Raw genomic sequence first — 25,738 nt, forward strand, 5'->3', positions numbered from 1 at the left:
TCTCTTTTTTGGGTCTTCCATACAAGTCCACACATGGACCTCTTTCAATTTTATTTTAATTGCCATTTACTCTCAACCAAAAAAAAAAAAAAAAAAGTTCTTGTCACTGTAGCCCCTGGTCCCTAATACTCAACTTTCTTCAGTTTTCCAAAGATGGATCCTAGCAAAGATGAATCTCTCCTCCTTTCTGATTGTATCTGAGAATTCCTCAGGACAGTGCCTCTTACCAGCCTGAAGGTGAAATCTGGGTGGTGAAAAGTGTCTCTTTTGCTTTGGAAAGAAATGTCCACTTCCAAAGATGTCCAGATGTGTGTGATACTTAGTCCATTAGGTTTTTGGGCTGCTGGGAATTTCCTTCTCTAGTCATTTTCTCACAACTCATTTACATTTAAAGGAGACAAGATTGGTCTGTGAGGCTTCATAGAAGAGACATACTTCTTAAGAGTATTTAGAGCTGTGTTTCTCAAACTTTACTATGTACACAAATTACCTAGGGATCTTGTTAAAAATGTGGGCTCTTATCCAGCAGGTGTGGGATGGGACCTGAGATTTTGCCTTTCTCAAAATCTGCCAGGTGATGTCCATGCTGCTGGTTCTTGGGCCACACTCTGAAAAGGATGGATTTAGAGTTTCTAGCACACATCCTCTATCTAGTGCCCTGGTTATCAACATTTTTAGGCAAAGGATCCCTTTAGGAGTCTGACAAAAGCTATCAGTCCTCATCCCAGAAGAGGCACCCTGAACATACACAAAGTTTCAAAGAGGGATAGGTTAATAATGGATCCTTGGTCAAGAATCACCAATGTAAACCTTACCTCCAATTCATCCAGGTATCCTCAACCCCTTCCCTGCCCACCCTCCTACCTGGGCATAGAATCTCTGGGAAATTCCCCAGCAATGCCAGCACTACCTTTAAGTTAATTCACTGAAACTCAGTTCCTCAGTCTTAAATCTTAGGCAGCTATGTTACTGGTGGAGGCAGGAAGGGGGATAACATATGCTCACTGTACACTCAAAATCTCCATCTTCATTACATTCTGCACATACAAATAGACAATTCACTGAGCCAAATTCCCAAACAAGCAGCCCACTGCATTCTCATTTCTATTCTGTCAGCAAGTGTTAATTTAATACCTATTTATTGAGAGAGAAACTACCATGCTGGGGCATCTGCTAGACTCTGGAAATATGAAGGGAACAATAAAAATGAGTACAACTTGATCCTTGGCCTCAAGTGATGACAATCATTGTCAAAGTTGACATGTAGACAAATAATTATGATATATCCAAACTGGTGGCCTGTATAAAATATATACCAAATACCTTTACACCAGCATGTGCAGAACCTGTCCCTTTCCCTTTCCCTGTACATTTTTATGACAGATCTTTATAGGTGGAGTAGTCCACTTCCACATATTAGTAAAGTTGTACCTGTTCGTATTCATGATCTTGATTCCTGCTGTATGAACAAATCACCACCACAGAATCACAAGCACATCCTGAGAACTTGTACACAAACATTTGTCTTTCACCTCTCCCAAATTCATGAATGTAAAACTAGGAATCAGGGATTCTCAGAGCCTTAGAAGTTCTTTTTTATAAATAAATAAATAAATAAATAAATAAATAAATAAATAAATAAATTTTTAAATTTACATCCAAGTTAGTTAGCATATAGTGCAACAATGATTTCAGGAGTAGATTCCTTAATGCCCCTTACCCATTTAGCCAATCCCCCTCCCACAACCCCTCCAACAGCCCTCTGTTTGTTCTCTATATTTAAGAGTCTCTTATGTTTTGCCCACCTCTCTGTTTTTATATTATTTTTGCTTCCCTTCCCTTATGTTCATCTATTTTGTATCTTAAATTCCTCATATGAGTGAAGACATATGATATTTGTCCTTTTCTGACTAATTTCACTTAACATAATACCCTCTAGTTCCATCCTAGTTGCAAATGGCAAGATTTCATTCTTTTTTGATTGCCAAGAAATACTCCATTGTGTGTGTGTGTGTGTGTGTGTGTGTGTGTGTGTGTACCACATCTTCTTTATCCATTCATCTGTTGATGGACATTTAGGCTTTTTCCATACATGCCTATTGTCAATAGCACTGCTATAAACATTGGGATGCATGTGCCCCTTCAAAACAGCACACCTGTATGTATCCCTTGGATAAATACCTAGTAGTGCAATTGCTGGGTCATTGGATAGTCCTATTTTTAATTTTTTGAAGGACCTCCATACTATTTTCCAGAGTGAGCCTTAGAGGTTCTTATCCAGAACCTTCAGTTACAGATGAGGGCACTCAGCTCAGAGTGAGTAAGTGACTTGTCTGAAGACACACAGATAAAGTCTTTTTAATTGAAGGTTTCCTGTTGCTGTGAATAAATACCTGTTCTCTAGTTTGCAGCCCATGAAGGGACATGGGTGATTCTGGGTCTTGGAAAATGCTCCTCCTCTTAGTTGAGAAAGAGTCTAGTTCTGTACTGCTAACTCCAAGTTAGAATTAAATCTGGATGAGTCAAGAGGAGAACCAGATCTGACCAGAAGGAGGCAGAGCAGACACAAAGCCTTCTCTGATTGGTGGAGACACATCAGGGGAAAGAAAGAGAACTTCCTCCACACTGAAGCTGCTGCTCAACTGCATTCAACAATCAGGAAATGTCTAAACTGGAAGCGACCTTAGAGACACTTTGTTTAATCCTCTTGCTTTATAGGTTTCCACACATGTGGAAAACTAGAGGTGGTAGCAGGACTGGGACTAGAACCCAAGTTTTCTGAAGACCATCCAATGTTCTTTGCACTGTATGACAGATAGAACCTGTGGGATTTTCCTGGCACCACATGTGGAGCCTGGGATCTAGGCAACAACCTAACCACTGCAGCAGCAATGAGAGGAGGGTGGGAGTTGCACCAGTGCCTGGCAGTTCAGAAAGTTCCCTCTAGGAGTCAGCCCTTAGCTGACTCAGGGGCCCCAGTGTGAGGGAAGTCCCAGAGTTTATGGCTCTGTTCCTCACTCTGGCCTGGCTTCTGCAGGTCCTGCATGACCACATTGCCTACCGCTATGAGGTTTTGGAGATGATCGGGAAAGGGTCCTTTGGACAGGTGGCCAAGTGCTTGGATCACAAAAATAATGAGTTGGTGGCCTTGAAAATCATCAGGAACAAGAAGAGGTGTGGCTTGGCAGATGGCATAGACCATGGTGGGCGGGGGTGGGGGGAGTTGCCTGCATGACTCTGGCCCCTTCATAATGCCAACCCTTCCTGACTCTGCCTTTTCTTTTGATCTTCCTCATCTTTTTTCCTCTTTCTCTCTCTACCTACCTGATTCCACGATGGGGCAAAGAGGGGGCAAGAGTGTGGAGCTTTTAGTGCTTTCTGCCCCTCTGGACAGTCTTGCTGGGGAGATGGGGAGAGGCTTGGGAAGGGGCTTACTGCTGCAGCATGACATAACACTGTGTCCTCTGTCCCCATTGTCTGCCCTCCCTGCCACTCCCTGACCCCTTCAGATTTCACCACCAGGCACTGGTGGAGCTGAAGATCCTGGAGGCTCTCAGAAGGAAGGACAAAGACAACACCTACAATGTGGTGCACATGAAAGACTTTTTCTATTTTCGCAATCATCTCTGCATCACCTTTGAACTCTTGGGGTCAGCTGCTTTTCCTCAATTCATTTTCTTTTGAAAAGTTGCTTAAATTGACAGAAGAAAAACTTTGAAGTCAGAACACTAGATTTTTCTGGGTGTGAATATTTAATGACTAGAGTGGACACAATGGCCACTCAGTTATCTAGAAAGCCAAGGAGCAAAGAGCTGGACCTAAAGCTACCCATCTCACCCTATCCCTCAGTCATGCCTGTCAACTGCCAGCATACCCTGGCTGTGCTGCACAAGCTCTGGGTGACAAGGGTGACAAACTGGGTGACATAACCAATACAAGGTCTCTGCCCTCAAGACTGAAACTTAGATATGTTGAAAGGGACTGTCCTCGTCCATGTCTCCACTCACTGGCTTTATAATCCTGTGGTGCAGTGGTTGGAAACCAAGGGGGCAGGCAGCTAGCTTCTCAGCATAGGGAAAGAACTATGATTTTGAGAAAATAAGGATACGAGCAGATATCTTGGGGCAGGGAACAGAACCTGACTGAAATAGACTGGCATCACCTTGCTGAATATTGGAACTGGAAGGGTGTGCTAATTGGAAGGGCATGCTAGTTTGATTACTTTTCTCTCTGAGAAGACCGTATTTCACAATCTGAACAAAACCTGAAACCCAGAGTGCATTTAGCAAAGGGGGATAATTGGGGTAGGCTCTCAGAGGCCCAGTGTTATGGGATTCACTGAGCTGGTAGCCTGGGGCTCCCAGGACACCATTGCTGTCAGTGAAATTCTGGGAACCAGCTAAATTTGAGTCAGAAGGAAGGATGACACCCTTCTCACCATCTCTGATGAGTGCAGAATGTGCTCTGCTTTCCAGTAGGCAGAGATGAGTTATCTTCCATGCATCAAAATGGACAAGCCAGGCTGCCTAGAAAGGCACAGTACACAGTTAGAAGCCATTGTTCTTAAAAGAGCCTGAGAGGTTGGGAGGGGCAGGTGTGCAGAGGGAGAATCCAAAGACCAAAGGGGCTGGGAGTTTCCCAGGGTCACACAGCCAGTCAGGATGAGGCTGGAGCTTCACATCTTCTCTGTACCCCTCAAGAAGGAACAGCTTCCTAAATACTGCCAGTGTTAGAGAAGGCTTAGGAATGGAAGATTGGAAACTAGGAAGAAGTTGATGCAGAGTTGTTTCTGGATCATGCCCTTTCTTTCCCACCTCTCCCCAAATCACTGAGGTTTGCAGAGTCACAAACTAGCAGCCCGTGGATACGCTTTTCTTGTTAAAATGCTTTGCATTTGTTTCCAAAATTTGTAAGTCAGCATATTTCATATAATAGAGCAGACTTCCATACAGTAGTGCAGGCTTCTGCCTGTCTAAAAACTTTAGGGTAATCTAGCAAGAGTAAACCCTGTCAGATGGGACCAGGCAGCCAGGCTCACTTTAGATAGGGTCAGGCTTCTCCATTTTGCCTCAGCCCCCATCTGCCCACTCTCTTTTTCCCTTACTTGATAGGAACCTGATGTCTTTAGATAGCCTTGTCAATTTGGGGCAGGAGTGGCCACTTTGTTGGGTGTTGGACTTTCTAGATCCCTTCCAAGGGCCTAAGAAGCTATGAATATTTCAGAAGTTTGGTCCAACCTTTTAACACCCACATGTGTAACAAAGTGGTTTAATAACCTTGCCACATAAGAAACAAGGGGACATCAGAGAGGCCAGCACAGTTGGGCTTCACATTGGATCCACCATGAATCAAAGGGAAAATTGAGGTTATATGACACAAAAGTCTTGCCTCCTGGTCTGAGACTTGCCTACTACCAGAGGGAAATCAAGTGATATGGGATGGTTTGCGGGTTCAAAGTAAGTATTATACCTTTTGCACTGATACATACACATCACTCTCTCTCTTTTCCAGAATCAACTTGTATGAGCTGATGAAGAATAATAGCTTTCAAGGCTTCAGTCTGTCAATAGTTCGGCGCTTCACCCTCTCTGTTTTGAAGTGTTTGCAAATGCTTTATGTAGAGAAAATCATTCACTGTGATCTCAAGCCTGTGAGTACAAGCTCTGTCCTGTCGAGGGAGCTGTTTCCCACCCTCAGAAACTTCCCTGTTCTATTCTCCAGTGGAAACTGGGAAGCTGTTTGGCCAAGGTTTCAGGGTGGAAGCCAAGCAGTTATGTTTATACGTTATGTAAACCAAGAATGATGCAGTAAAGATTAAGGGACAGGTGTCAAGGCAATGCAGAGAGATGTGGCATCACCGAGACAGGAAGGAACAGGAAGGTCTGAGGGCTTTCCTATGAAAGGCTTAAGGGTGTACAGAGATGTTTTGTGCAGAGAGATGGAGCACTGCTGTACTAAATCCTGACTCTGTCCCTTCTACTCTGAAGTGGTCTTAAGGGTACAGCAAATCTCTGACCACTTCCTCCGTTCCAAAAGGATGTGCCCTTCTCACAGGTCCTGCTGGTATTCTGTACTTAGCTCTACTATTGCACTGGTTGCTATGTAGGAATGGTTTCTTTATCTTCCACTGACTGCAAGCTCCCCCAAGGTCAGGGACCATGTCTTCTCACCATTTTATTCCCAGGCTCTGACATGGTACCTGACAATAATAATGGTAGGCAACAAATTAATGCTTGTTAGAAGAATTAATGATTGCAAACTGGAGGAGTACAGGTAGCTAGGGGAAAGGTATAAGAGTGTGAAAATGTGGGGTCAGGAACTGGTTCCAGAAACAGCATGACCCTCACAAATATTTAAATATCCCTTAACTTTTCCTCATTCCCTTCTCCTCACCCACCCCAAAAATTTTTGAGTTTTTAATTTTAATTCCAGTATAGTTAACATACAGTGGTATATTAGTTTCAAATATACAATATATTGATTCAACAATTCTATATATTACTCAGTGCTTATCATGATAATTGTGCTCTTTAATCCCCATCCCCTATTTCACCCATCCCCCTCCACCTCCTCTCTGGTAACCTTCAGTATGTTCTCTATAGTTAACAGCCTGTTTCTTGGTTTCTCTCTCTCTCTCTCTCTCTCTCTCTCTCTCTCTCTCTCTCTCTCTCTCTCTCCTTTCCCTTTGCTCATTGGTTTTGTTTCGTAAATTCCACATATGAGTGAAAACATATGATATATGTCTTTCTCTAACTGACTTATTTCACTTAGCATTTTACTTTCTAGTTCCATCTATGTTGTTGCAAATGGCAAGATTTCATTCCTTTTTATAGCTGAATAATATTATATTGCTTATATATACACATCTTCTTTATCCACTCAGCTTCCATAATTTGACTGTTGTGAATGATGCTGCTATAAACATAGGGGTGCATGTATCCCTTTGAATTAGTGTTTTTGTATTTTGGGGGTAAATACACAGTAGTGCAATTAGTGGATCATAAAGCAGTTCTATCTTTAACTCTTTGGAGAAACTCATCAGGTAAATGTGAGATATTTTTAAAATTAAATATTGACAAGATAGGGTTGTTCTTTCAGGGTTTACTGGTGGAGTCTCACAGGATAGTGATACATTGATTTATTCTCCATATTCAAGCTTTGCAGCTTCAAAGGGTTACAACATCCATGGTCTTTGGGCTTAGGGTACTGACTCTTACTAAGGAAATTGACATGACATAATAGGTTTACTTGAGAAATAGTAACCTAGAATATATGTGCCCAGTAGAAAAGTACACATGCAACCAGGAGAGTGCTTGATGTGTGTAGATCAAGAATCAGGGAGTTAATTCTTATGTACTCAAAGGTTAGTTTCAATGACCTGTGATGCATCCATCCCTTCGATAGAGCTGTTTCTGTCAATATGGTAGGAAGGCCTGCCCCATTTAGTTAAGGAGACTTTCCATTGGGATGCAGACACACTGGAAATGTCTGCTTCTTAAACACTTGCTGATTGAATTCTTCAAGTTATATAGATATTCTAGAAAAGATATTATGGACTAAGTTTGTACTTTCTTAATTTGTGGTGCCAGAGGCTTTAGACCAAGCCTATGCCATAGCAATAAAGTTAAGGAACTCAGTAAGCAAGCAATTCATCTGATATTCATAATCGTCAATCCATCTGATATTGAGATCCATGAAGCCATTGACTGGGACTTTAATATTCTAGCCTTTAGGTAGTACACCCTCATGTTCTAAGAGTCCATGAGCTCTGCTTGCTTAACCATGACTCTCCTGGGATGTTGGTTTCACATTGCCCCCGAAGTTAGCAAAAGAATCACAACTCGAATTAAACTATTGCCCCTTTTTTTTGTCCATTACTGACATATCAGTATGTTGGTGGAACACTTAATGGAAACATTAAATTGTCAGTGATATTTCTAAGACCTTATGCAAGCAAGGGATAGAACCAGGTGCCAAGGAGAGAAAAATAAACCACAGTGTTCAGGAATTACACATTCTATATGCAGAAAGAGACAAAATCTATGCAAAAGAAATACTTCAAAGCAGCAAATACTGAGTCCAAACAAGAGGTGCAGACCACAAATTGAATAGGAAGTCAGAGGAATGGGGAGAACATGGTGTTTGGAGAAGGCATGGGAGGAGGCCCACTTGGAGGTGGTCACATTTTGAACTGGGTCCCAGAAGATGGCAGACATTCAGGTAAACAGAGTGTGTAGAGCAACGTTTTTAAAACCTAACTATGTCTTTCTTCTTCTCTCTAGGAGAATATAGTGTTATACCAAAAGGGCCAAGTCTCTGTTAAGGTCATTGACTTTGGATCAAGTTGTTATGAACACCAGAAAGGTAAGCCCATTCTGGCCCCTTTGTCTGAAGTTTTCTAATGTGAGTTCTTTCCCTTACTGAAACAGTACTTCCCATGCGAGGTCACCTGGGTTGTAGCCTGGGCTCTGTCACAACAATTCCAAGAATGATTTTGGACAAGGTGCTTCACTTCTCTAAGTTTCCTGATCTACAAAATGAGAAGATCGGACTCAAATACCGTAAGGGTCCTTTGCAGCACTCAGATTCTGTGAATCTGGAATTATCCTAGTGCTTTGGGTCCCCAAACTAACAAGATGTATATCTGAATCACTTGAGGCCTCTAAAAAATTACAGCTCCCAGGGCCTCACCCCAGATGCACCGAACCTAAATTTCTGGGGGAACACCCAGGGGTCTGATTTTAGAGTACACAGCCATTCTGAGGTTTGGGATTCACTGCCCTAGGCTCTGTAGACTATATTTTTTCCAGGTTAGAATCCAGAAAGCATCCCTGGAGCACATTTGCATAAACTTCACTGAACTTGATTTAAGTGTCTCTTCTTTTGACTTTTATCAAATTTGATGGCAAGAACATGTACCATTTAACAAACACTTAGAGTATCTTCTACGTGTCTGTTACTGTTCTGGGCACAGGAACAACAAAATAAGCCCAACATGTTCTGTGCTCTGCTTGCTTACAGTTCAGCGGAAGAAACAAAGATACAGGTAATATGACAGGTGCAGTGATTACAAACATGTACAGACTGGGTTAAGGGCCCACCAAAGAGGGACTTTGGGACCAGCTTTCATGGTGGCAGGGGATATCAGAGGACCCTCTTCATCAGAGGCTGAAAAAAACCCCTGAAAGATGGCTGTTTCCAAATATTTTGGAGCACTACTTTTGAAGACACATGTTCTTTACAATTTATGTATGGAACCCCAAAGAAATTCCAGCTAGAAAACAATATGCCTCCCACAAAGCACTCATCTGCTTACTCTTCTCAGCTACAAAAGCATGCAACCTCTTGTCTTGGCTGCCAGGATGCTCCAAATAGAATTTATAATGATCCTATCCTTATTTCAGATAGTCATTTCCCCTTTACATATTTTCTGACTTCCTTTTATCTTTATTTTAGCCAGTATAGACTCAAACATCCCGAGCTCAAATCCCAGCTCTGCCACTTACAGCTTGCTGACTCTAATTATTTCTTGAATCTTTGTATGCCTCGGTTTTCTCATTTTTAGATGGGAACAATAATAGTACCTGCTTCATAGGGTTGTTGTAAGGACTGAAAGGGTTCTCTGTACAAAGCACTTGGAATAGTGCCTGGCACATGTTAAGGATTATATAACTGTTCATTAAATCAATTTTTAAAGAACTATGCTGTGCGTATATGTACTTTGATTGCAAAGTACATCAAATCCATTTTGGAAGCAGGCAGAGTATAAAAGTCATTTTTATTATGTATTTATTTTTTAATGGCTATTTACTTATTTTTGAGACAGAGAGAGAGAGAGAGAGAGAGAGAGAGAGAGAGCACAAATGGAGGGGCACAGAGAAAGGGAGACAGAGAATCCCAAGCAGGCTTGCACTGTCAGCACAGAGCCTGATATGGGGCTCAAACCCATGAACTATGAGATCATGACCTGAGCTGAAACCAAGAGTTGGATGCTTAACCAACTGAGCCACCCAGGCACCCCTATCTTTATTGTATTTTAAATCACAAAATTATTACCTGTTTTCTCTAACCAATGCAAACAACAGAGAAGTGACTGCAGAATCCCTGTCCCGCCCCTATAACAGCATGTGGAAATCACTATAATGTCCCATTTCTCCTACCACTGTAAAATCTAGGCTCCCCACAGTACTGTCTTCTTCTGCTGGCTTCATTTGCTCAGATTTTGTTGGGGTCTTCCTTCTATACTTTATGCAATGCACATAATATATTCAATACACATTAGAAGAGTCTGCATTTTGTATTTCTTTTTCAATTTTAATATGCCTCTTCCCTTATCAAATCAGAATACTTTCAGAAAGTTTCTACCCCAGGGGCACCTGGGTGGCTCAGTCGGTTGGGTGTCCAACTTCAGCTCAGGTCATGATCTCACAGTTCATGGGTTTGAGCCCCACGTCGGGCTCTGTGCTGTCAACTCAGAGCCTGGAGCCTGCTTCCGATTCTGTGTCTCCCTCTCTCTCTCTCTCCCCTCCTCTGCTCATGCTCTGTCTCTCTCCGTCTCAAAAATAAATAAACATTTTTTAAAAATAAAAAAAGAGGGGCGCCTGGGTGGTGCAGTCGGTTAAGCGTCCGACTTCAGCCAGGTCACGATCTTGTGGTCCGTGAGTTCGAGCCCCGCATCAGGCTCTAGGCTGATGGCTCGGAGCCTGGAGCCTGTTTCCGATTCTGTGTCTCCCTCTCTCTCTGCCCCTCCCCCGTTCATGCTCTGTCTCTCTCTGTCCCAAAAATAAATAAAAAACGTTGAAAAAAAATTTAAAAAAAAAATAAAAAAAGAAAGTTTCTACCCCCAAATTCACATGATAGTTGAAAATTTAGCTTTACATTAATTTTAAGTTTATTTATTTATTTTGAGAGATGAGATTAAATATGCAGTGTGACTCAGATGTGCTGGTTGGCTGGTACTTCCATCTCCCTGCCAAGCTGAGAGAGTGAAAAGTGGTAGGGAGTGTTAGTTATCCTGGGCCCTCACATGAGAAGGTGCCCTGGAGGAGCGTGTTTTGGAGAGGAGGATTTTACATGATGGCTCTCTTTCTTTCCTCACAGTATATACCTATATCCAAAGCCGGTTCTACAGATCCCCAGAAGTGATTCTAGGCCATCCCTACAACATGGCCATTGATATGTGGAGCCTGGGCTGCATCATGGCTGAGTTGTACACGGGCTACCCTCTGTTTCCTGGGGAGAATGAAGTAGAGCAGCTAGCCTGCATCATGGAGGTGAGGAGGAGGACTGAGGTCCCACAGGGTGGTCAGCTTACACTCTGAAACATGGGGCTGCATCAGACTCGCTGTAGGGCAGTGGCCTGAATACTTCCTATTGCTGTTGGATGTTCTCTAAAATATTTTTGGAATTACGTGCCCCTCTGTACATTTTTGAGTTGACACCTAGCATTTTTATCATAACTTTAAATAGTTGCAGAGGATGAAATTTCCAGCATATTGTGAATAGTGACATTTTATTTATTTATTTATTTATTTATCATTAACAATTTTTTTAATTCCAGTATAATTAACATACAGCGCTATATTAGTTACAGGTATACAATGTAGTGATTCAACATATTTCTCAGTGTTCACCATGATAAGTGTATTCTTAATCCCCTTCACCTATTTCATCCATTCCCCTTCCCACCTCCCCTCTGGTAGCCATCAATTTATCCTCTATAGTTAAGAGTCTGTTTTTGTTTTTTGTTTTTGTTTTGTCTCTACTTTCTTTGTTAATTTGTTTTGATTTTTAAATTCCAAAAATAAGTGAAATCATATGGTATTTGTCTTTCTCTGATTTATTTCACTTAGCATTATACTCTCTAGCTCCATCTATGTTGTTGCAAATGTCAAGATTTCGTTCTTTTTATGGCTGAATAATATTCCATTACACACACACACACACAAACACACACACACACACACACACATATATATGTATATATCTCACATCTTTATCCATTCATCTATTGATGGACACTTGGGCTGCTTCCATAATTTGGCTGTTGTAAATAATGCTGCAATAATCATCAAAGGGGTGCATGTATCCCTTTGAATTAGTATCTTTGTATTCTTTGGGTAAGTACCCAGTAGTGGAAATACTGGATCTGTGGTAATTCTATTGTTAATGTTTTGGGGAATCTTCAAACTGTTTTCCACAGTGGCTCCACCAGCTTACATTCCCACCAATAGGGCATGGTGTTTCCTTTTTCTCAACATCCTTGTCCACACCTATTGTTCCTTGAGTTTTTCATTTTAGCCATTCTAACAGGTATGGGTGATATCTCATTGTGGTTTTGATTTGCATTTCCTTGATGATAAGTGATGTTGAGCATCTTTTCATGTGTCTGTTGGCCACCTATAGGTCTTCTTTGTTGAAATGTCTGTTCATGTCTTCTGCCCATTTTTAATTGGATTATTTAGTTTTTGGGGGTTGAGTTGTAAAAATTTTTTATATATTTTTGGATACTAACTCTTTATCAGATATGTCATTTGCAAATATCTTTTCCCATCCAGTACATTATTTTTTAGTTGTTGTAGTCCCAATATTTTATGTTTGCTTTTGTTTCCCTTGCCTCAGGAGACATATCTAGAAAAATGTTGCTATAGCTGATGTCAGAGAAATTATTGCCTGTGCTCTCTTCTAGGATTTTTATGGTTATAGGTCTCCCATTTAGGTCTTTTATCCATTTTGAGTTTATTTTTGTGTATGGTGTAAGAAAGTGGTCCAGTCTCATTCTTTTGTATGTTGCTGTCCAGTTTTCCCGATTCCATTTGTTGAAATGACTTTTTCTCATTACATATTCTTTCCTACTTTCTCAAAGACTAATTGATCATATAGTTATGGATTTACCTCTGGGCTTTCTATTTGGTTCTATTGATCCATGTGTCTATGTTTGTGCCTGTACCATACTGTTTTGATTACTACAGTTTTGTAGTATATCTTGAAATCTGGGATTGTGATACCTCCAGGTTCATTCTGCTTTTTCAAGATTGCTTTGGCTATTCAGGGTCTTCTGTGAGTTCCATACAAATTTTAGGATTATTTGTTCTAATTCTGTGAAAAATGCTGTTGATGTTTTGATAGGAATTACATTCTGTACATTGCTTTGGGTAGTATGGACATTTTAACAATATTTATTCTCCCAATCCATGAACATGGAATATCTTTTTTGTGTCATCTTCAATTTCTTTCATCAATGTTTTATAGTTTTTAGAGTACAGGCCTTCCACCTCCTTGGTTAAGTTTATTCCTAGGTATTTTATTATTTTTGGTGCAATTGTAATTGCAACTGTTTTCTTAATTTCTCTTTCAGCTAGAATAGTGACATTTTAAAATTAAACTGTTATACCATCCTTTCAAATATGCTCGGAAGAATCCAAAAACCAAAGATGACACCTATCCAAATCTATATATTGTTCAGTCATTAGTCATTTATTATCCTAACTTTCTGGGAAGAATATCTTCCAATAAGAAGGCTTTACTAAGGCTCATTGTATATTACTTATTGTATATTTTTCTTAAAGTCTTCTTGTTATGGAAGATAAAACAGGAGAAAATAACCCTAAAAAATGGAAATTTCACATTTTACTATTATATCAGTAAACAAAGATATTTTGTGAACAAAGATCTATCTAATTTCCCTGTTTGTTTTTTCTGTCTCTGTTCTCTCTCTCTCTCTCTCTCTCTCTCTCTCTCTCTCTCCATGTATATATTTATGTTACTCTATTTAATTATCTGTCTGTCCACCCATTAATCCAAAAATTCTATTTTCTAGATTGCCTCAAAGTTATAGGTGCTCAGAGGGATACACACACACCCTTGAGAATTAGTAAACATAGTTTCATCTCATGATTGAAAATAATAAGTATTAAAATAATTTAGGTAATTGGGGCACCTGGATGGCTCAGTCAGTTAAGTGTTCGACTCTTGATTTCGGCTCAAGTCATGATCTCATAGTTTGTGAGTTCGAGCCCTACATTGGTGTCTGTGCTGACAGTGTGGAGCTTGCTTGGGACTCTCTCTCTCTCCCTCTGTCTCTGCCCCTCCCCTGGTCGTTCTCTCTCTCTCTCTCTTTCAAAATTAATAAACATTAAAGAATAATTTAGGTAATAATAACGTTTACACTTTTCTTTTCAAGAAGATATTTTGTCAAATAGTAGACTGATGCCCATCTGGTGATTTCCACCTCCTTTTCTCCTCCTTCCTTCCCAGGGAGGTCATTCCTTAATTCAAGGGTGGCTAGCATGTACACTGGTTTATTTATTCTGACAATGAGATCTGGCTGCCATCTAGAGTGGCCTACCTCTAGTTGGTGCTAATGCTTATTTAGAATAACATGGCTAATATTGATCCTCAGGATACTGAAACAGCCCTAAATTAGGAGTCAGAAGATCCGTGCTCTGGGCCTTTTTGCCACTGACTTGAGGTTATCACTTAATATCCTCGGGTCCTTGTCTGTAGAAGCAAAGTTTGGCCAAAGTCCCACCAGCTCTAATGTGTGAGTCCACAAGAGTGAACCCACTGCATTTTATTTGTTGAAGGTGCTGGGCCTGCCGCCAACCCACTTCATTCAGACAGCCTCCAGGAGACAGACATTTTTTGGTAAGTCCCCAGGTCTAAATCTCTTTCTCCCATTGTGATGATGAGCTTTTACAGACCTTGAAGATATCTTCCATACTCTAAACCCCATTTAGTTCTCTTCCCATGGCTCCATCCCAAAGGGCAAGCTGTGATTGGGAGTTTCTGTTAGAAAAGTAAAAAGATGCTGAGAAGTGGTACCAGAAAGCATGATGGAGATAGGATGGGGCAGTCACATTGCAAAGGAGGTCTTGGCATAAAAATAACCAGGTTCCTGTTCAGAAAATCTATCAGCAGATCTTGAAAACTTGAAATATTATAATTATGTCATCTCCTGTAAATTCTCCTTATGTCTGCAAGCAGTTTCCCCTTTCACACTATGTACTGTTCAGGGAAATCAAAGAGCAGAAGCTTCTTTTCCAGAAGAGTGGGAAATTTCTTTGTTATATAAATAATGGAGCATTTCTTTCCTGCTGAAATTATCTTAAATCCCCATATCTTTACTATGCCAGGATCATTGAAACTTGGCTATGAAATGGGTAAATAAAGGTTGTCAGAACAGTTTGGCTGTGGGTATGTTGTGGCTTGCCAGTTATGTGGAGGACATCTGCCTAATTGTTGGAATTAAGCCTCATCGATGGCCCCATGCTGTTTCCAGGCTCTGGATTTTCTGACCCTCTGCCTTTCTATTTGATTGGTGCTGTACAATGTGGACAGGTAGATCAATGATCTACCTCAGGTCCAACTGAGGCAGGGTTTCCAGGGCACTATGCACCGCAAAGATGAACTCAGTCCCATATCTAAAATCCTTTTAAAGAATCACAAGAACCTAAGGGATTCTTTAAAAAAAAAAAGAAAAAGAAAGAAAGAAAGAAAGCCATAGTGAAATGGAAGTTCAGCCATATGGAGCGAAGCCAGATGTGAGGGGAAAGGGACTCCACAATTAGGGGCTCTGCACCATCTGGAATGACATTTCTGACCAGCCATTCTTGTCAGGTCAATTTACAGGCTTATATTGGCTGTGGAATCTCCATCACTCTTAGCCATCTCACATCTTATTTCCACCCAAGAGGGCCCCCCAAAAATTTGGGGGGGAATCCTCTACTTTCTTTAACTTGCCCCATCAACAAAAGAGTTAAAGATACCCTAATGGGGGATCCTTCTGGACTAAAATGTTTTAGTCATGTTAGTGATGAGTCATATACACTGGTTCAATCATGTGGGGGGTTAAAATGTAGTCTCCATCTGCACAATTTGGTAAAAAACCACTGCCACAGCTACAGGCTCCCTGGCCCCTTTTCCAGGACTCATTGGACTCTGTGATCCAGAAACTAAAATTTTAAGGCCTGGCAAGCAGACCTCATGATCTTGTTTCAGTGCCAAAGATGTCATCCTTTCTGATTGGTCAGTCCCATGCCACTCCAATGGTTAAAACGTTGAGATGTCACCTTGTAGTCAGAGCTTTGAAGACCTTCCCTTTGGGCATGATCAGTGTCCTGGTTGCTTTAGAACAGTGCCCATGCACTAACACTTCTTCTAGAGCAGTCTGATGGCTAGGTAGGAAGATCTGGCTGGCTTGTTTGTATAACTTATACATAGAACAATGGAATTGGTCTTTTAACCCCAAATATATTTTTCCTATCCACCATATTTAATTCAGCCTTTTGGATTTCAAAGGATTTAGGGAAAGAAAAGTAGGAATATTGGTGTTCCCTGTGGCTAGATAAGACATTGTGGGAAGGGTCACGTCTTAAGCCCATAACACTGAAGTCAAAATTATAGTGGGGGGCACTAAAAGGAAAGTAATATAAGGCATGGTAAGAGGGTCTGGTTCATAGAGTACTGATTTTTACCATCAGCATTGAGGCTTTAAAATAATGATGTGTTTTTGGTGGCAACATCCACATATCTTCACTTCCTGCATAAGAAAGGGCTTTATTGGGAGCTGCATCCTCTTCAGTGTTTCCCAAACTTTATCTGATTATAAGAATCAGAGCTGGAGAGGAGAGCCTGGGTGGCTCAGTCCATTGAGCATCTGACTCTTGATTTCTGCTCAGATCATGATCTCATGGTTCATGAGATTGAGCCCCACATGGGGCACTGTGCTGACAGCATGGGGTCTGCTTGGGATTCTCTCTTCCCTCTCTCTCTGTGTCCCCTTACACCCTAAAAATAAACTTAAAAAAGAAAAGAATCAGTTAGGAACTTGGCAAAAATGCTAATTCCCATTATCTTCCTATATAACCTATGATATAGCAGATTTGAGGTGGAACTCAAGAGTCAGTTTCTAACAACAGCTCTTTGTGATTCTTATGATAAAGTAAGTGGGAGAAACAATATGTTCACCTCAATTCTTGTCTCTCCCTTGCCCATATTTGGGCTGCCAAAAGCTCCTCAAACCCCAGCAACTTGTAGTTTATATGTTTGATTAGCAGAAAGTGATGTTGCCTCAAGGGTAGTAAGCTACTTAGATACTCCAGGCTGCAAAAAGGAGATGGAGATAATAATTAAATATTGGGGAGTGTCAGAGCAATGAGAAAAACTTGAACAAGAAAAACAATTACATACTGACAACCTCATGAGCTGTTATTTTTATAAGCCTGTGAGCCTGATTCTTCAGTCATTTGTAAAAAGAGACATATAAGATCAAATGGGAGTACTAGTGCCACAGTAAAAAAGGAAATGGGGTTTGAACAAAGGAAATGGGGTTTATATGAGTTCACAAGACCTATATACCCTGTGCAATGTCCCCAATTTATTTTTATGTCTGTAGATACACATGCCCATGTATGTGTATATACACATTTGTGGTTTCTTCTAGGAATTCAGTATGAGCAGATGTTCTTTTTGAGGACCCACAAATTGTATTGATTACAAAAGTAATAGAAGGGCTTCACTATACACCTTCCAGAATGCCCATCATGTGAACCCCACTGAGTTTTTGTGAGAATTCAGTTTAGTATGCAAAGTGTATGTATCTGTTCATGTCCATCCTTATGCAGATTTAGAAGGTATGAGCAAAAGTGGTCTTTTCTGAACATGCACACCAGAGTATAGATATCCAGATGAGTGGCCTCACCTTCAAAGCACTGCACAGAGCATTTTAGGGAAACCTCTGGAGATGTCTTCAGGGCTTTTTTTCAGGCATGACAAATACCTTTGGTAAGGGTTTTAATCAATGAAAAATGACTGAAGAAAAGAGACTTCCAGACTGTGTCTTAAGCAACAAACCAAGTTTGGTGATTCCAATTTATGGACAAAATTTTGATGTGACTATAGAAAGTAATGCGATTTATTTGCTTGTGTGGCTTGTAAATGAGTTCTGAAAGCAGATGATTCTCCTACAATAACTTTCTTGTTATACTTTAGGCATATCCCAAATTCTCATTTTATTGGGCTAGTGAGAAAGGAGAGAGGGCATAGAAAATCCAAGAATAGACAACATCTTTTTCTGTTCAGAGCTGATGTTTTTGTCACTTTAGATTTATTATTATTGTATTATCATTATCATTATTATTTTACCTTGGTTAATGTTAAACCATTTAAGTCATTTGATTTGGGGAGGAGGAGGCAGGAAGGAGGCTCAGAACATACTGGATAGTAGGGAGTATTGTTTGTAAAGGTTAATTGCGTTCACTGGATAATCTACATGTGGTTCTTTCTGTCTGACTGAGACTGAGGGCATGTTCGTGTGTATGGGAGGGGTATGGTATAGGACTGAGATAGAGCTGCAAAGACCATTCCAAGAAGCAGCATGGTTGAGTAAAAAGCTGTGATGTGACCAATGGATATTAACACCTGGAACTAAACACAGAATGTTGTATCTCCAAAGATTCCAAAGGTTTTCCTAAAAATATGACCAACAACAGGGGGAGAAAAAGATACCCAGATTCCAAGGATCTCACGATGGTGCTGAAAACCTACGATGCCAGCTTCCTGGACTTTCTCAGAAGATGTTTGGTGTGAGTTTGTCATGGTGTCTTTGCCTCTAGGTGTCCTCTTAAACACTGTACTTTCCCACTCATTTGCTGGTGAAAGTCTGGGACTGGGACACAGTTATAAAAATAATAATAAATACTGACCATAGAGCTTGAAGTCTATATAATGCTTTCCCTCATCAGACTGCTCTCTTCCCTTCCTGTGTGATTAGCAAGTAGATGATTTGCTTAATTTTGAGATGTGGAGTCTGAGGCTCAAACAGTGACTTGCCCTGGATTACAGTGTGTGGGTAGAACTTGCCTTCTTGGCCTCAAACTGCCGGGCAGCAAGGTGTAGGCAAGTTCTGAATAGCTTTTGCTTCATGAACTGAAGTCAACCTCCTCTATGTTGTAACTGTTTACATACATACCCAGTGTATGTCTCTGGTTCCCTCCCTATCTCCCTAGGAAATAAAGCCTAAATCCTCTTTGTATTAAGGAATTAGGGAAGGGTTTATCTATAAACCATTTATTTTGTACAGCTTTTACAAACCTATATGCTTATTTTGACTCTGAGAAATTAGGTTCTGTACTTCAGTCAAGTCACAGTGAAAAAAAGACCAGTAAAAAAAGCACTCAGAGCAGTGCCTAATTTAGAAGGTGTTTAGAACATGTTAGCTCTTGTCATTATTTTAAAAGAAGTTTTGCAAGTGTGTTTCCACTGAATGGCAAATAGATTAGCTGCATGATATTTGATAAGTCATTGTCTCTCTGTGGGCTTCAGTTTCCTTTTCTGTATAATACAGGTATTCCTAAGGTGCCTTCCAGTTATATCAGTCCTATAAGTGTTTAGCATTTTTAGAGACCATAGGTCTATGGCCTCTCATTCTTCCAGTGGGATGGAGTAGTTTTAGCAAAATACTCTTCTGGCATTTGTGCACTAGCTAAGCGGATAAGCCGTCAAGTACTTCTGAAGGTTGTGGGTCATGCTACTCATCTGTAGAATGGAGATAGAGAAGGATCCTGTACTCCATCATTATCTCCATGTCACCACCCACTGCCAGCTTCTTGCTGAGACTATAAAATGAATGTGCTTTAACACATGACAAAAACTCACTACTGAGACTGAGGTGAATTATCCATAAACCCCAGCCATCCAGAACACAGCTCAGAACCAAAAAAGAAATTATTTTCTTTTTTAGAGCAAAGGGCTGGCTGTTCACAACTTGCGAGGAGCAGTCACGCTAATGGGTCCATTATCTGATCATTCCTTTTTCTTTCCCTTCTTCTTCTTCTTCTTTTTACTAATTAGCAAATTTTTGGAATGAGAGACTAGAAATTTTGAGTCAAATTTAAGAAAGGTAAATGTAAAGTCCTGTGGGGAGTTGTAGCTTAACAGCAGTTCATTTGAAAAAGAACTGGGAGATTGAGTTGTTTATGAGCGTGATGAGTCTACAATATTAATGCCATCTACCTGCAGTTAAAAGCTATCCCCAGCATGGTGGACACCAGTAAGACAATAGCTAGAATTTCCTATGCAGGAAGGTGGCAACCATATCATATGAGCAACACTTAGTAGCAATGTAAATGTTTTTGGATAGTTGGAGGATTGTAACATAAAATATAGGTGGGTTGTCCCATTCTGTATACAGTGGCCCCCCCTTACCCACGGTTTCACTTTCCGTGGTTTCAGTTACTCACAGTCAACCGTGGTCCAGAAGCAGATGATCCTCCTTCTGACATCTCGTCAGAAGGTCATTGGTAGCCTAGCGTTACATCACACTGCCTGTGTCATTCACCTCACTGCATCCCATCACATATGCATTTTATCATCTCACATCATAAGAAGGGTGAGTATGACACTAGAAGATGTTTTGAGAGGAAGAGACCACATTCACATAATTTTTCTTATAGTATATTATTATACTTATTCTATTTTATTATTAGTTATTGTTGTGAATCTCTTACTGTGCCTAATTTATAAATTAAGTTTTATCATAGGTATGTGTATAGGAAAACACATAGTATATACAGATGTTTGTGCTGTCCAGTTTCACGCATCCATTGGGGGTGGAATGTATTACCCCATGGAGAAGGGGGGGACTACTGTAATGTTAGTAGGTAGAATTAGAACCTGGGTCTGTTATTAGTGTGCAAGTTCCTGGGAAGTATAAATTTAGGCTCAATTAAAATGAAGAATTTTTAAAGAATTAGTTTTATCAATACTGGAATAGCTAATTATGTGAGTAAGTGCCTTGTCACTAAAAATACTCAAGAATAGCAAGATGAACCCATAACCAGCGAATAAATTGAATCAGTTATCAAAAATCTCCAAACAAATAAGAGTCCAGGACCAGATGGCTTCCCAGGAGAGTTCTACCAGATGTTTAAAGCAGAGATAATACCTATCCTTCTCAAGCTATTCCAAACAATAGAAAGGGAAGGAAAACTTCCAGACTCATTCTATGAAGGCAGTATTATTTTGATCCCTAAACCAGACAGAGACCCAGTAAAAAAAGAGAACTACAGGCCAATATCCCTGATGAATATGGATGCAAAAATTCTCAATAAGATACTAGCAAATCGAATTCAATGGCATATAAAAAGAATTTTTCACCATGATCAAGTGGGATTCATTCCTGGGATGCAGGGCTGGTTCAACATTCACAAATCAATCAACGTGATACATCACATTAATAAAAGAAAAGAGAAGAACCATATGATCCTGTCAATTGATGCAGAAAAAGCATTTGACAAAATTCAGCATCCTTTCTTAATAAAAACCCTTGAGAAAGTCGGGATAGAAGGAACATACTTAAACATCACAAAAGCCATTTATGAAAAGCCCACAGCTAACATCATCCTCAATGGTGAAAAACTGAGAGCTTTTTCCCTAAGATCAGGAACACGACAGGGATGTCCACTCTCATCACTGTTGTTTAACATAGTGTTGGAAGTTCTAGCATCAGCAATCAGACAACAAAAGGAAATCAAAGGCATCAAAATTGGCAAAGATGAAGTCAAGCTTTCACTTTTTGCAGATGACATGATATTATACATGGAAAATCCGATAGACTCCACCAAAAGTCTGCTAGAACTGATACATGAATTCAGCAAAGTTGCAGGGTACAAAATCAATGTACAGAAATCAGTTGCATTCTTATACACTAATAATGAAGAAACAGAAAGACAAATAAAGCAATTGATCCCATTCACAATTGCATCAAGAGCATAAAATACCTAGGAATAAATCTAACCAAAGATGTAAAAGATGTGTATGCTGAAAACTATAGAAAGCTTATGAAGGAAATTGAAGATGTAAAGAAGTGGAAAAAACATTCCATGCTCATGGGTTGGAAGAATAAATATTGTTAAAATGTCAATACTACCCAAAGCTATCTACACATTCAATGCAATCCCAATCAAAATTGCACCAGCATTCTTCTTGAAGCTAGAACAAGCAATCCTAAAATTCACATGGAACCACAAAAGGCTCTGAATAGCCAAAGTAATTTTGAAGAAGAAGGCCAAAGCAGGAGGCATCACAATCCCAGACTTTAGCCTCTACTACAAAGCTGTCATCATCAAGACAGCATGGTATTGGCACAAAAACAGACACATAGACCAATGGAATAGAATAGAAACCCCAGAACTAGACCCACAAAAGTATGGCCAACTAATCTTTGACAAAGCAGGGAAGAATATCCAATGTTAAAAAGACAGTCTCTTTAACAAATAGTGCTGGGAAAACTGGACAGCAACATGCAGAAGGTTGAAACTAGACCACTTTCTCACACCATTCACAAAAATAAACTCAAAATGGATAAAGGACCTGAATGTGAGACAGGAAGCCATCAAAACCCTAGAGGATAAAGCAGGAAAAGACCTCTCTGACTTCAGCCACAGCAATTTCTTACTTGACACATCCCCAAAGGCAAGGGAATTAAAAGCAAAAATGAACTATTGGGACCTCATGAAGATAAAAAGCTTCTGCACTGCAAAGGAAACAATCAACAAAACTAAAAGGCAACCAATGGAAGGGGAAAAGATATTTGCAAATGACATATTGGACAAAGGGCTAGTATCCAAAATCTATAAAGAGCTCATCAAACTCCACACCCAAAAAACAATCCAGTGAAGAAATGGGCAGAAAACATGAATAGACACTTCTCTAAAGAAGGCATCCAGATGGCCAACAGGCTCATGAAAAGATGCTCAACGTCACTCTTCATCAGGGAAATACAAATCAAAACCACACTCAGACATCACCTCACACCAGTCAGAGTGGCCAAAATGAACAAATCAGGAGACTATAGATGCTGGAGAGGATGTGGAGAAACAGGAACCCTCTTGCACTGTTGGTGGGAATGCAAACTGGTGCAGCCACTCTGGAAAACAGTGTGGAGGTTCCTCAAAAAATTAAAAATAGACCTACCCTATGACCCAGCAGTAGCACTGCTAGGAATCTACCCAAGGGATACAGGAGTACTGATGCATAGGGACACTTGTACCCCAATGTTTATAGCAGCACTCTCAACAATAGCCAAATTATGGAAAGAGCCTAAATGTCCATCAACTGATGAATGGATAAAGAAATTGTGGTTTATATACACAATGGAGTACTACAGGGCAATGAGAAAGAACGAAATCTGGCCCTTTGTAGCAACGTGGATGGAACTGGAGAGTGTGATGCTAAGTGAAATAAGCCATACAGAGAAAGACAGATACCATATGTTTTCACTCTTATGTGGATCCTGAGAAACTTAACAGAAACCCATGGGGGAGGGGAAGGAAAAAAAAAAGAGGTTAGAGTGGGAGAGAGCCAAAGTATAAGAGACTCTTAAAAACTGAGAACAAACTGAGGGTTGATGGGGGGTGGGAGGGAGGGGAGGGCAGGTGAGGGCATTGAAGATGGCATCTTTTGGGATGAGCACTGGGTGTTGTATGGAAACCAATTTGACAATAAATTTCATATATTAAAAAAATAAATAAAGACAAGAATATTATAGCTAAAAAAAAAAGAATAGCAAGATGATTCTGTGTTGAAGTTTCTGTCAGATGCCTTGTCACTGCATTGGAGGTTTGACTAGATTATACCCAAATCTCCTTATAAGCTTAATATTCTAGCATTCTATAATGTTCTGTGTGATATAATTGAAGTCCCAAGTTTTGGGAATTGAAATTAAGCATCTCTTTGTTTTGATCTTAGTTTACTGAACCCTAAAGCCCAAGCAGTTAAGATTTTCTATAATATTATAATATTTCTTTTGCGGGAATTTCCAGGAACTCTGGAAGATTTGGGCTCTCATATGTTCCCTGGTTTGTCATGCAAATTTCCTAAAAAGATTATTTTCATAGTTGTTTCCAGGTAATTTATATGTTGTTATCTTTGATACCTTTGATATCTATGATATCTTTGAGGTATAACGCAGCTTAGATTGGTTAAGAACGAACTATTTTTATTATACCTTACTGAGGTTGTCAGGGTCTTTTAAAATATTTTCAACATTAGAAAGGGAAGCAAAACAATAACCCATGCTGGGCTTTGTTGGTGTATAGATGGGAACCTTCTCTTCGCATGACCCCTGACCAGGCCCTCAAGCATGCTTGGATTCATGAGCCACGGAATTTCAAACCACGGTCCAGGCCCCAGACCCTGAGGAAACCCAGTCTCTGTTTCCCCTCTGAGGCTCGGAAGGAAAAGGTTCAAGGGCATCATCCCTTGGGCAAAAAAGGTACAGTCAGTCCTCTTCCTATAGTCCAGGGATCGGGTACCTCTGGAGGATTGTATGTCAATTTCTCTGACCTCCATCTTGGATAATTATTCTGACTACATCACCAGGAGCCTGCCATTTCTCACTTTTGAGTATAACCTCTTTCAGGAGTCTTACTTCTAGCTGGATTTGCCCCCCTTTTTGCCCTGTTATCATTAGGATTTTCCATTTTTCTCTGTCTTCAATTCTTTTCTTGTCCTTTCCTTTTCTTCTCCTCTGGCTTGCCTATAATTAGCTTTTGAATTTTTATCAGACTGATTATGGCATTATGCAGATATCTTTTATATGCAATATAGCCTCATGGTTATGTACATCATCCTTGGGGTCAGGTTGCCTGGGATTAATTCTGGTTCTACCATTTACCAGGTGTAGGCCCTTGGGCAATTTAGTTAACTTCCCTGTGTCTCAGTTTCTTCATTTATGAGAATGAGAATAATGCCTATTCTCTATGGTTGTGAAAAGGCTCAAAGAAATTAATAAATGTAAAGCGCTTAGAATAATGCCTGACACAGAGAATGCTCTTTACAAATGAATTGTTTTTATATCATTACTACCAGGATTTTCCCAAAGTGATTTATGGTCTAATAGAATATAATTCACATTTGAACACTTGTTCCTTCTGTCTTCTCTCTCCTTTGGCAGAGGTGACCATCAAAGAAGAGACCATAGACAAAATAAAAGGTGGCACCACTAAGCAGGTTCAGAATTCAGGTGACCAGCAGGGCATTCTCCAGCACACATCTGAAGTTGTCCAGTTGCCTCAGCTAACAGAAGCTTCCAGAAAGCCAGAGGCAGTTGCTGGACCAGAGGAGTCCAAAACCTCCCCAGGGCATCGAAGTAAAAACTCCTCATCCAAAAACATGAATATTTTACCACCTATTGTATGACCTTTGCTGAAGGTGTGTCCTGTTCCTTTCCACCAAGGATTTTTATTAGAGACAGCACTTATATTGTACAATATTACAGAGATTGTTGTTTTTTAACGCATAAAGGTTTTTTTTTTAAAAAACTTTATTCATATGGCTAGTTAAGCATGATTCCTATTATGAGAGATGGGGGAGAATGTCCTTGCACCTACACTCCCTTCTTATGCCCTCAATCAGATAAAACAATGTGTGTGTGGGGTGGGGGGAGGGGTAAGTATTCAATGGTATAGTATCACTAATAGAACTCTAAATAAAAGAATTTTTTTTCTTTTCCCCACAAGACAGCTAACCTGTTAGGACTCTTATTTGAAAATGAAAATGAAAAACTAGTTTGAATTCAGCTATTAACTAGTTTAAGCAACAAAGGACATCTATTGGCTTATGTAATTGGGGAATCAGGAGGTGTAAGTAAGTGTAGTTTCAGGCACAGCAGAATCTAAAAGTTCAGACAAGGTCATAGGGCTCAGACTCCCTCATCACCTATTAGTTTTGCTTCTTT

The 25,738-nt window shown here is 40.1% G+C and overlaps 1 protein-coding gene across 8 annotated transcripts in view; it reads left to right on the forward strand.

Moving 5' to 3' along the window:
• The window catches only part of DYRK4 (dual specificity tyrosine phosphorylation regulated kinase 4), a 52,421-nt gene extending 27,145 nt beyond the window's left edge, over positions 1-25,276 (forward strand). For 6 of the 8 annotated variants that reach the window (XM_045061279.1, XM_045061282.1, XM_045061277.1 and 3 more), the window contains 9 exons: positions 3,038-3,174; positions 3,510-3,650; positions 5,512-5,650; positions 8,283-8,364; positions 11,101-11,273; positions 14,586-14,646; positions 18,437-18,584; positions 24,099-24,274; positions 24,956-25,276. In XM_045061279.1, coding sequence (XP_044917214.1) covers positions 3,038-3,174; positions 3,510-3,650; positions 5,512-5,650; positions 8,283-8,364; positions 11,101-11,273; positions 14,586-14,646; positions 18,437-18,584; positions 24,099-24,274; positions 24,956-25,200 — 1,302 coding nt within the window. In that variant the 3' untranslated portion in view covers positions 25,201-25,276. Of the gene's footprint in view, positions 1-3,037; positions 3,175-3,509; positions 3,651-5,511; positions 5,651-8,282; positions 8,365-11,100; positions 11,274-14,585; positions 14,647-18,436; positions 18,585-20,232; positions 20,390-24,098; positions 24,275-24,955 lie in introns of those variants that run through there. The other 2 variants (XM_023256697.2, XM_045061283.1) reach the window with 2 other exon arrangements.
• Positions 25,277-25,738: the final 462 nt, after the last annotated feature.

This window comes from Felis catus, chromosome B4 (assembly GCF_018350175.1).
Source record: "Felis catus isolate Fca126 chromosome B4, F.catus_Fca126_mat1.0, whole genome shotgun sequence".
NCBI classification, from domain to species: Eukaryota; Metazoa; Chordata; class Mammalia; order Carnivora; family Felidae; genus Felis; species Felis catus.